This window comes from Myodes glareolus, chromosome 4 (genome assembly GCF_982192425.1).
Source record: "Myodes glareolus chromosome 4, mMyoGla1.1, whole genome shotgun sequence".
NCBI lineage: Eukaryota > Metazoa > Chordata > Mammalia > Rodentia > Cricetidae > Myodes > Myodes glareolus.
Window position 1 is genome coordinate 10,174,239 of NC_142029.1, and position 12,278 is coordinate 10,186,516.

Here is a 12,278-nt window from a genome sequence, read left to right on the forward strand (position 1 = left end):
CTTAAGGTATAGTGGGCCAATTCTACCTCCTGATTGCTCACACAGTGTGACCACTATACCTCAGCATGCCTCCCCCACTAGGATGGACTGCAGCTCCTCCAACTGTGACTCACATGGTGGGAGAAACTGACTCCCGAAAGGTGTCCTGTGATCTCCACACGTGTGTAGCATGAGCACATGGACATACATGCATACACATACAAATAGATGTAATCATTTTTAGGAGTGAGCCCCAGTAAAGCCTTTGCTCCATTAATTGCCTTTGCCAGGTCTTTTGTCATAGCAATAAGAAAAGTAACTTAAGCTGGGTGTGGTGGCACACACCTTTAGCCCCAGCATTCCAGAGGCAGAGGCAGGCACAGCTCTGAGAGTTCAAGGCCAGCCTGATCTAAAGAGGGACTTCCAGGACAGCAGGGCTACATAGAGAAACCCTGTCTAAAAAAACCAAAAAACAAAACAGAAAGAAAGAAAGAAAAGGATAAAATAACTCATCTGACAACCCAGACTGTCCTGCTCATCCAACACATGAACAACATCATGTTATTTGGACCCGGGGAAGGGGTTAATTCTCAAAGGAATAGTAAGGCCAATGGCAGAGGTGAGGGAGCTAAACAAGAGACAGTCATTTTGTTTTTCTCTTTTGGGGGGGGAGTTGTTTTTTTGAGGCAAGGTTTCTCTGTATAGCCCTGAAACACACTCTATAGACCAGGCTGACCTCAAACTCAAAAGATCTCTCTGCCTGGGATTGAAGGTGCACCACCACTGCCCAGCCTTCGGTCATTTATAACCTTCACTGCCAAGGAAAATGCACTTTGTGGTTCCAAAGCAATCAGTCCCTCTCAACACTGAAGGACCCCATGAAGATCCAAACTCAACAACCAGTTTCCTCTGGACATCCTGAGCCAGGGCACCATTGACACATGGAAGGTTAACAGAAACAGAAGGATGGCTGGGGAGGTGGTTCTGGGGTAAAGAGAACATTTACCGCTCATCCAGAGGCCCCAGTTCAGCTCCCGGCGCCCACATCATCCAGCTCACAACTGCCTGTAAATCCAGCTCTAGAGGATCCTATGCCTTCCTCTGATCTCCTGCACACAGGGTGCTGCATATAAACTCACATAGGCACACACATGCAAATAGATAATAAAATCTTTTCAAAACGAGGAGGCAGAAGAGAAGAGGGGAGAAGGAAGAAGAAAGCAAAGGAGGAAAAGGGAAGACAGGAGCTAGCTTCTAGTAGTCAGAAAACCCCTCCAATTTTCCCGGAGTACAGTTCAACTCCTTCTGAATGAATGGAGACTGAAATGGCATCAGGAGTGATACATCTTTATTTCACGCTTGCAGGGTGTAGTGGCATCAGTGTTTACAAAGTATACAACCACAGGAATATGAAACAAAACGTAATTCCAAGCAACCATACTGGATGTTCAGGCTCCCTCAAGTCCCCACCCTACCATACACATAATGCACAAATATTGGAGGATTTTTTTTTTAAAAAAAGGTAGTACGCACCAAACACCCTGAGGCCAGTACTCCTCAGGAGTCCAGTAGCGACCAGTGTGGGTTTCTTATTTCAGTTATCAGCATCTTTATATAACAAAACAAAATGTTAACAGTAAGTCCCGGCATCAATGGGCAACTTGAACATCTCCTCCAAGAGTTCTAGTCCTCGGGGCTAAAAACAGAATATATATCTGCATCCCTTGTGCACGTTCCTGGACTTAAACATAGAGTAAAAGCAGCTCGGTGACATCACAGGTGAAGGGTCACAACTTGGCCTCCAGGTCTTTTGGGAGAAAGCGAGGAAATTCCTATCTCCACAAGCCCTGTCAACTCACCCTAGGGACCTGTGGAGCTCCGGGCAGGGACACCTCAGCTCCAGGTTGGAAAAACCCAGCTATCCACTAGCAACCGAGGGCTATGGAAAGAGCGGGGAGGTGGCTGGGAGGGCTTTGCACCGAAGGCCGCTATAGTCCCTTAAGGTTACACGTCAAAGAGAAAGCCAACAGCGATTCCAGATGACCAGACGCTCAGAGGCTGCTGGGGAAGAGCAGCAATTGGGGTCCATGGCGACAATACCCCTAAGGGACAGATTTACAGATACCTGCTCTATCCCACATCTCTGCTTATTAATTTTGTTTATTCATATATGTCTTGTGTTAAAAACTTTTTTTTTTCACATTTCTAAGGTCTGGCTGAAAAGAGGACAGTGCTGTGGGACAGGCAGAGGACAGTAAGAGGGAGGACAGAGAGCAGTGAGCACCTTGGGTCTGGATCCCGACCGTCCTGCACTCCTGACCAGTGATTAGCTGGATTCTGCCCCTTTATCCCAGCGGGGAAATGAAGAGACAAATGTATAGTTTTAAAAAATAAAAATAGGAAGCTGGAGAAAGAAAGGGCTCAGTGAGGACCCGAGTCGGGCAACTCATAACCATTTTTAATTCCAGCTCCAGGCCTTTGGCTTCCTCAGGTACCAGCATTCCTGTGCACATGCCTACATGTAAGACACAAAGACCTACACGTGATTAGAAATAAAAACAAATCTTAAAAAAAAATAGTTGAGTAAAGGCATGTGGCATCAAGCTCAACAATTTCAGAGACCCATATGGTAGGCGAGAACTACCTTCTGCAAGCTGTCCTCTGACTTCCATATCAGCACTGTACACGCATGCGCGCACACACACACACACACCTGTATACACACATACAAATGAATTTAAAAATATATATTACACAGTCGGGTGGTGGTGGCACACGCCTTTAATCCCAGCACTCAGGAGGCAGAGGCAGGCGGATCTCTGTGAGTTTGAGGCCAGCCTGGTCTACAGAGTGAGTTCCAGGACAGGCAGGACTACACAGAGAAACCCTGTCTCGAAAAATCAAACCAAACCAAACAAAATAAAACACACAAAAAAACCAAAAAAATACATTAAATAAAAATGCCCTCAATTATTTTCATCTACTTCTCTGTGCATACATGTGTAAGAGGAATGTTCCAGACTTAAAGAGACATAGCACACACAACATATGGAACAGACTTTGTTTCAAACAAACAAAAAAAATTGTAAAAAGACAGTTCCTTGAGAAATCAGAGAAAGAACTGGGCATGGTGGTGCACGCCTTTCATTCCAGCCCACAGGAGGTAGAGGCAGGAGGATCTCCCTGAGTTTTAGGCCAGTCAGGGCTACCTATTGAGACCCTGTCTCCAAAAACAAACAAACAACAACAAAACCAAAACAAACACGGGAACAGAGATCGATGAAATAACAACCAGGAAAAAAAAAGCACAAAAGGAAACGCAAAATAGATATTTGGCAACAACACAATCAACAAACCTTTAGCTACACTCCAACAACTGAATTTAGAAAGCAAGAGGGGACACTGCAACTCGTACCCCAGAAACAAAGATGACTGTCAGAGAATGGAGTAATCCCGAGAGTCGGGAAGCTGAGGCGGGAAGAGTGTGAAGTACAGAGCAGCCGGCTCCTTAGTGAGACCCGTCAGGGAGGGAAGGAGGGAGAGTTCCACAAACACCCGGGACCCAGGCATGCTGGAGAACCCGGAGGCATGAAGGAAGTGAAGGAGGAAATAATCTATTATGACCAAAGCAGGAGGCAAGAGAGGAGCTGAGGAGAACAGACTAGGTGTTTCCCTTCTATAAGAAAACATCATCTCTTTAGAGAATTATTCTGTTCATACTATTGTGTGTGCTTTATTGTTAATCTTTGTGTTAAGTGTGGGCACACACCTGGCACAACATACCTGGGGAGGTCAGAGGACAGCTCTGTGGAGTCAGGTCTCTCCTTTTACCACGGGGTTCCAGGGAAGGAACTGAGTCAGGTTTTGTGTCACCCACTGAGCCACCTCACTGGCTCTGATCACAGTTTTTCCTTTCTCTGATGATCCCGAGACTGAGCCTAGGGCCTCACACTTGCAAGGCAAGTTCTCTACCACTGAGTTGTAATCCCACCTCCTCTGTTAACAAAAAAGTTTGGTGAAACAGAGAGTTAGAGAGGATGAAGGAGCCAAGTGTGGCGACACATGCCTGGCCTCCATTCTTGGGAGGCAGAGGCAGGAGGATGGCTGTAAGTTGAAGACCATCTGGTATACATAGCAAGACCCTGCGCATCAAAGATAAAAACAAACACATCAGAATGGATGACATGCGCACTGGTCACAAGGCGGCTGTATCAACCCTGAGACCCAGGGTGGCCAAAGATAACTTCAAGCCTATTATAGGGCCCTGAAGAGAAAGACCCAGAGATCAAGGAACCAGCAAAAACAAGAGGAATGGCGAGAGTCGAAGAGCTCCCGGTGGCACCAGGAGGTTGGTGTGAAAAGTTGTCAAAATCACTCTGGTGGGATGCAAAACGAAGCAGAACAGAGAGGGCAGTCATGATCCCAAAAGGGATCGAGTGGCCAGAAATGGAGATCTTCGTGAGGCTGGAGGGGTGGTGCCCAGCAGGTCTGGAAGAGCTAGGGCTGAGTGGTGGCCTCTCCTAGGATCCCATCAATAATAAATCGTGGTTTTTACAAAGTCTCTCCCAGTGCACTGAAATCCTGTGGGAGGTGGGAGGGGGACAAGACTGTCACAGTTCCATGGACAAAGCTATTTCTCTCTTTCTCTCTCTCTCTTGTAGCCCAGGATGGCCTCATGTTTATTAGTAGCTCTGAACCTTCTAATTGTCCCATCTCCACCCACTGAGTACTGGGGTTACAGGTGTCCACTGTCAATGCCTTATCTGCTGGGAGACAAGGACACTTGAGTAGCCTCCTGCACCCCCCCAGACCCTGTCACACCAGAAGGACAAGAAGATGAAGAAGACGGGGATGGACAAAGCAGCGAGTGCACAGGAAACTCGGCACATGACAGGAAGGGGCGCTCAGTAGGTACCACACAGACATCTGGACTCTGTTGCTGGGCAGTGTGCCACCTACTGACAGGCCCCAGGCCTGGCTGCTCCAGAGACTCTCCAGGCACACTCCTCAGCAGGCCTCTGATGAGCATTAAGTGCCCACCGTAGGCACATACAGTCCCCACACTTTCCCAGCAAAGCAGCCTTGAGGTAGATACAAGAATTACACCCATTTCGGGGCTCAAGAAAGACAAGAATCTAGGAGGAACTATCACTCACTGTCACACATCAACTCTCTCTCATAAGCAGCAGGAAGCTCCTCTCCAGGCAGAGGGCGTCCGTCTGTATCTCCTTCCAGAGGCCTCTCGGAATCTAAGCTACCCAGATGGTCCTGAGCACATCTCAGTGAGGCCTTGTCCTAAGTGCAGCTTTCTGCTATAAAAAGAACAAAGTCTCTCTCTCACCCCTGGCAAAGGCTAGACCAAGAGATCTAGGCAGTGCACAAATACCTCCTTTTGTCTCCTTTCTTTCTTTTTCTTTCTTTCTTTCTTTTCTCTCTCTCTTTCTTTCTTTTTTTTTTTTTTTAAAAAGATGTATTTATTATGTATACAGTGTTCTTCCTGCAGGCCAGAAGAGGGCACCAGATCTTATCATAAATGGTTGTTAACCACCATGTGGCTGCTGGGAATTGAACTCAGGACCTCTGGAAGAGCAGCCAGTGCTCTTAACCCCTAAGCCATCTCTCCAACCCCACTTTGTTTTTCTTGTGGGTCTAGAAATCCTAGGAATGACCCTGGGCTTCTGTGGCCAAAGGCCAGGGTAGATGGATTTGAATCCCCCCATCCCTACCCGCCTCAGGTAAGACCTGTCATTTCATAGTCAGGGCCTGAAGGAACCTGCAGGGGCAGAGCTGGATCACAACTACATTGGCTTCAGTTTTCCTACGGGTGGTCAAGAAACCTCAGCTTCTCACCAAAAAAAATCAGACCCAAACGTGAAGTAATGGGTGGTGGGGGTGGGGGTGGTTCCAATCTCCTGACTTATTCAACAGATGGCCTCCCTCCATCTAGCTATGAGTGAACTGAAGCCAGCCTCAAACAAGCAAAACCACTAAGGGGAACACGGGGCTCTAGGGTCTTGTTTAATGTCTATCTGTGCTTAGAATCCTGTATTCACCATGACCAATAAAGCTACTTAACCATCGGGCCATAATATGAACTTTCAGAAGGACTTAGCTCCCCCTCTGCATGTATGTATGCACATGCGTGCACACACGTGCACACACACACACACACACTCCCTCTCTCTCCACATACAGTTTTGTTTTGTAATGCTGGGTTGGAACTCAAAGTCGGGCACATTTGAGTTCCAAGTAGACGAGCACTCTGGTACCCAGCCTTCAAACACACCCCATCACATCCCGTGTCCCTTCCTCACCCTGGATGCAGAAGCAGCCTGTCCTTACTATCCTTAGTTTCCGCATCCAAGAGAACACAGAAGCAGGGTTCAGAGCTGCGGAGATCTCAAGAGACCGCGGAGTCATCACCCACCACAACTCCCATGCCTGCTTCTCCAGCCACCAAGCCAAGCAATCAGAACCCCTTAAGGTCCAGACAGGAAGGGCCCTGTGCCCTGGTGGTTCTGCTGATGTCAACAAAGGGGAACTTGGTGCACAGAGGAGGAAAGGGATACCCTCCTCTGGCAAGCAGAGGGAAGGTCGCCTGACCTCAACCTGGTCTCTGCCCAAACCAACTGTCTCTAGACCAAGAAACTTCAGAACTCACCCAAATCCTAGCCAGAGTTAAACCCACAGGAGACAAGGGTTCTTGCTCCTCTCTGAGTCTGAGCAAGAGGTGTCCTTTCCAACCACCCCACCCTCTGCACAAGGGCCCTTCTCTACCGCAGCTGGAAAACAAACACATGTTCGCATTTACGTGGCCAAGTGGACTCACAGGTGAACTACCAAAAAGCATTTTTGAAGGATTTTCTGAAGAGTTTAACCAGCCTGAACTTGCCAGGCAGCCCCACTGCAAATCGCTGATCCCAGCAGGCTGGGGCCAAAGGGTGCTGGCAAGGCTGGGCCGGAGCAGGAGATGGACGAAGGTGTGGAGCAAGGACAAGGCAGGGCAGGGCCGCCGGGGCAGGCTTAGGGAGCCCGCCGTAAGATGAGCTCTGTGATTTCTGCTCTGCTCCCCAACCTCATGGGGATCCCATAGTAGGCTGTGCCCGGACTGACGTACACAAATGTAGCCTGGCCCACTTGGTAGAGGCCGGCAAAGAAAGGGTTCAGGAGATAGGCTGCAACATTCCAGGGGAAGATCTGCCCGGCGTGAGTGTGTCCGGAAAGGATCAAGTTTATATCTGGCCGCGCCTGGAGGGCTCTCTTGGCGGCCAGGGGCTGGTGAGCCAGCAAGATGGTGGCATCATCCGGGCTGCAGCCCTCCAGAGCCTTCTCAAGGTCCATGCCATGGCCCGAGTAGTGAAGGATGTCTGCTTCTATGTCATCCACGCCCGCCAAGCAGACCCACTCCGTGTCGGCCCCACGGCCGCCCTGGTCCCTGGGGGCGGAAATCTTCACGTTCTCATTATGCAGAGGCCGAACATGCAAGGATTCCAGCAGGGTGAACCAGTTGCTGACGTCTGACGTGTAGTACTCATGGTTACCCGTGACAAAGTAGGTGCCAAGACGGGAACGGAGCTGGCCCAAAGGAGCAACTGCCGTCCGCAGGATGGAGGCTTCCGAATCGGAGAGGTCCCCCACGATCACTGTGATGTCTGGCTCTAGCGTGTTCACCATCCTCACAAACATCTCCATCTTGGTCCTGCCCACCGTGGGCCCCAAGTGAATGTCCGAAAGGAGCACTATCTTGAGGTTATTCATGGAGGTGGGTAGCTGATGGATGGGCACCTCCACGGTTTTCACCACTGGGGGCTGCGCAGCGTTCAGAAGGCCAATGGTACTGAGCACAGCTGTCACCGCCACGGCCAGGGCAGGCCTGAGCACCAGGTGCCTTGTCTTGTCAAGGCTGCCCACCACCCTACCGCTGCGCCAGGCTAAGAACTGGTAGGCCTGCTCCATGGCGTTCAAGATACAAAGGAAGAAAACCATGATGATGTAAGCGCCCAGGCAGGAGTAGGCTGCTAAGGAAAACACGTAGGGTTCCTCGGCCACCAAGAAGAGCATGGTGAAGAAACTGGAATGTGCCAGGGCCAGGAATGCCATGACAACCAGCTTCCAAAGCTGGAAACAGGTCGATTCCACGGCAGGGGAATGGCTGAGGTTGCTTACGGTGCTCCGCCAGATGTACAAGGAACCAATGAGCATGAGCGAGTTGACAAACAGGGCCAGCTGCAGGCGGAAGAGCCAGCGCCAGGCCCGGAGCTCAAGGGTCTCAGCCAGAAAGGAGCGGGAGAGGATCATGGACACGAAGACTGTGGCTGCCGCCAGGGCAGCCTTGGAACCCAGGGACAGCTGCCGGAAGAGGGCCATTCTCTCAGCTCACGAGGAGTCCCCAGCAGCTCAGGCAGGGGGAACTCTGGAAGGCAAGGGACTTCTTTACAAAGGACAGTGGCCAGTGAGAGACTTCCAGATCAGCTCCGCCTGCAACCAGGAACTGGTATCAGCTTTATGGGAAAGATCATTAAAACATTCTTGTCCCCATTCAATAAAAGACCAGAGACCACTCACACAGCTCCTGCCTGCCTCAGATCCAAGCCACTTCAATGCCAGTTGCTTGCTATTCTTCATTATTAAAATACGCCACAATCGTGGCAGGATATGCAATGGACAGTTTTGTTTTGTTCTCTCCTTCTTTCTGTTCTTTTGTGACAGGTCTCGTGTAGGTCAAGCTGGCCTAGAAGCCATAAAGCAGCCAAGTATACCCTGAGCTTCCAATCCTCCTCCTTTCCCCTAACAAGTGCGGGGATTATAGGCGTGTTCTACCACAGGCAGGCGGTTTACGGGGTTCTGAGGATGGAATCGAAGGCTTCGCGCATGCTACGCAGGCATTCTACCAGCCGGGCCTCAGTTTCCATGTCTTAACAGTGTTTTGTATTTTAAAGGTTCCCCGCATGGGGTATGAATTGTTGCCTTTTCTGAATAATAGGAGAAATATTCTAAATGATCAGCTGTCAGTGTAAAGTCTAGGGAACGTCTTTCCCTGAGTCAAAACTACTCTCGTAACAATATTAAACCATCACTGCCTTGCCATGCTCTCTTCCAGTGAGTGTACAATAGAGTTTTTCAAAGACCACCAACACGCGAGTTCCCCGAAGACTGCAAAGTTCAACAGAAAAAGCTGAGTTCTGGGAATGGGGTGTAGCTGAGGGGTTGGTAGAGCGATGAGAACGAACAAAGCTCTGGGTTCCACCCTCAGCATCACATAAGCAGGCATGGTGGTGCACACCTCTGTCCCCGGCATTTGAGAGGCGAAGGCAGAAGGATCAGAAGTTCAAGGCTATGTCTGACTACACACCAAGTTAGAGGCCAGCCTGGGCTTCATGAAACCCTGTCATTAAAAACAAAAGAACAGACTTCTCTTAACATCATTGCGACCCTGTCTGAAAACTCTGAGATACTTCTTTTTCATACAATGTATTTTGTACAATTGATTTATGGCTTCTTAAGAAAGTACACATTTTATGGCCTTTAATCCCAGCACTCTGGGAAGCAGAGCCAGGCAGACCTCTAAATTCAAGGTCATCTTGGTCTACAGAGTGAGTTCCAGGACAGCCAGGGCTACATAGAGAAATCCTGTTTCCAAAAAAACAAAAACAGAAAAAGAAAGTACACATTTTAACTCATCTTCTAGGACTAAAGTTTGAGAGTTAACAAATGAGTTTGCAAATGCAAAAAAAAAAAGAAAGAAAAAAGCCGTCGACTGTTATTTTCCTTTGGCTCTAGTCTAACAGCTCAAGAGGGTACCTAGATTCCTGATGAGACAGCAGCCTCTGCAGGGGCCTCTCCCAGGGCATCTTACCTGGCATCTCCTACTACTCACCTGGTGACTTACATCTGACTGATGACCTCCATAAATCCTTATCTCTTCCTGCCCTTACTGATACTAAAGGAGTTCCGCCCTCTACCCATTAGCCTCAACTGGTTCTCAAGGACGGCAAGCTCTCACGGAGCAGCGGGCACACTCAACTTGCCATAAATGAAAGCATTCTCAGCAACTGTTTTCCAAAATCTTAAAGTTTCACCTCTGGTTTTAGATAAACGTGTGCCATTTCCAAGAATGTAATTTTTACAAGGCTCAAAGTCTACTAACTTGCTCTTTAACTTACTCCCTCCCCCCCCCCAGTCCATATGGAGGGCCCCACGCTGATTCGCTCAAAGTGCAAAGAAGCAGCCGCGTCCTACCACGCACTGTCCCCTTCACAGGTTCGGTGTGGACCTCCCCAGGTGAGTGTCCAACCCACCTCAGCCACTCACCGCCCCCCCCCCCGCCCACGCCGCCGAGATCTCGCCTGAGGCAGTTTGCTCTTCCCACCCTACACCCTAAAAGAGGAAAGGCTTCCAGCAAGGTGATGAAACACCCCAAACTAAAAGCAGCCAGCAGGTGGCTAGCGAGAAGCGGACAAGATATTTGAGAAGGGAAAAAGCAAATATATCTGTGACCCCACTGCAGGAGCCTCTCCTGACCCCATTTTTCTCCTTCCGGAGCGCTCCGTGAAGCCAGAACTCCGCAAAGATTGCACTACACGCCACGGCCCGCGGAGCCCTCCCGCAGTCCCCCGCGCAGCCTGGAGCCCCTCTCCCCAAACACCGAAGCTGGAAAGCTGCGGGCGCACCTCAACCTAGCCCTCGACCGCGTTGCACAAACGGGGAAGCAAGTCCGCGCGCAGGACACAGCCGCAGCGGAACCCACGCGCGCCAGCAACCAGGAAGGACGCGCGCCCCGCCCGCCCGCCGGCCCGCCCCCTACGGGAGGCCTGACCACTGCCTGCGCCTCGGCGGCCTGCCTGCTCCGAGGGGTGACCGAGGGTCCCCCGGATTCCCGCTTTGCAGAGCCACGGCTCTCCTCGGCCTCTGGCCGCTTCCCAGCGGCGGAGCGTCCCCGCGCGGTGGCACCGAAGACTTACATAGACGCCGTGCGCAGCGCCCAGCAGCAGCGGCGCCGGGAGCAGGAGCAGCGTGCACAGCGGGACCCGGAGCATGACGGCAATCGGGAGGAATCTCTCCATTCGGCCGGGGGCGCTCGGGCCAGCCGCTGCACCTCCCGGGGAGTTGAGGACCCTCAGCCTGGACCCGCCCCAAAAGGACCCGCCCCCAGCTCCGCCCCTTTCCGCCCCGGGGCTATTGGCTCGGAGTGAAGCCCTAGCCTCTCCTGTCCACGTGACTCCGGAGCAGATGTTGTTTAATCATTTCCCGCATCTGAATGGCAGCTCCGCTGAATCAGCCTCGGTTATGCGCAGGGGTTGGTGATCCACGAGGGCCTTCAGGCTGTCCCGGCTACCAGGAAAGAGCTGGACAGGGAAGAGGAAAACAACCAGTCCTCGGTGCTCCGGGCAGTAGAAGCCTAGCCCGGTAGACCCTCCCTAGCACGTGGTCTAACCCTCACGAGGTGTGGTCCACAGGCCAGGCGACTTAAACTTGGAAAAGACTCAAGCTGGTCCCCAGCCCCGGTGCCCTGACACACACAGACTCTAGGACAGCACCCAGCTCTGAGTTTCAGTGCACGCGAAAAGTTGGAGAAGCGCTGTGCTAGGTTCCTGAGGAATTCTAAGTGTGACTCAGCTAGGGTGAAGTTATTTTCAACTGCTAGCCTTGGGCTGCCTTGAATTTTAGTGGTGAGAACAGCAGCAGTTCCCATCGGTAACTTCTGGTCTATTGCCCCCTGTTTGTTGGAATTAGTCATGTGCCACCTCCCCTGGTTTAAGTGAAGTTGATTTAAATGTGCAGACGTAGGATTTTTCCAGCTTTAATTAGTTATCATTTATAACAATATTCATTTATTTTAAGCACCGTTTCATTTTTATTTATCTATTTATTTATTTTTGCAGTGCTGCGGGTGGTCACAGGTCCTCATTAATGCCAGGCAAGTAAGTACTCTACTGTTGGGCCATACCCCAAACCCCTAGTCTATTTCTTTATTTCCTTGTGTTCTCTTATTTATTTATCTATCTGTTTGTTTATTTATTTATTTATGAGACAGCTTCTTACTATGTATCCTCTGACCTTCACATGTACACCATGGCACACACTCATGGACACTCATAAATACACATTTATTTATGTATACATGTATACAGAACATGAACATGTATATGGAAATATACACTATATACATACAATATATGAATAAATAAATATCCTAAGTAAAGCTTTTTTTTTAAATTTAAGTTTTTAAAAACAGGATCTCAAGTAGTACAGACTGTGAGAACTTACTACAGTTTTTGTTGTTGCTGTTTGGGTTTTCT

At 50.0% G+C, this 12,278-nt stretch overlaps 2 protein-coding genes across 3 annotated transcripts in view; both read right to left on the bottom strand.

The window, feature by feature from the left end:
- The window catches only part of Glb1 (galactosidase beta 1), a 75,147-nt gene extending 64,072 nt beyond the window's left edge, over positions 1-11,075 (bottom strand). The window contains exon 1 of the mRNA XM_085688991.2: positions 10,941-11,075. Within this exon, the coding sequence (XP_085545117.2) occupies positions 10,941-11,042 (102 nt within the window). The 5' untranslated portion in view covers positions 11,043-11,075. The remainder of the gene's footprint in view (positions 1-10,940) is intronic.
- Tmppe (transmembrane protein with metallophosphoesterase domain) lies at positions 1,311-11,075 on the bottom strand. 2 transcript variants are annotated; one of them, XM_048424350.3, is made up of 2 exons: positions 10,941-11,075; positions 1,311-8,457 (listed from the first exon to the last, which is right to left on the bottom strand). In XM_048424350.3, the coding sequence occupies exon 2, from the start codon at positions 8,344-8,346 to the stop codon at positions 7,003-7,005; it is 1,344 nt and encodes a 447-aa protein (XP_048280307.3). In that variant the 5' UTR covers positions 8,347-8,457; positions 10,941-11,075; the 3' UTR covers positions 1,311-7,002. The 2 variants fall into 2 exon arrangements, with proteins under 2 accessions (XP_048280307.3, XP_048280308.3); XM_048424351.3 differs by lacking the exon at positions 10,941-11,075 and adding an exon at positions 10,650-10,757.
- Positions 11,076-12,278: the final 1,203 nt, after the last annotated feature.

What these genes read in the sequence shown, in the direction of transcription:
- Tmppe (XM_048424350.3), bottom strand. Translation starts at nt 8,346, where the DNA reads ATGGCCCTCTTCCGGCAGCTGTCCCTGGGTTCCAAGGCTGCCCTGGCG.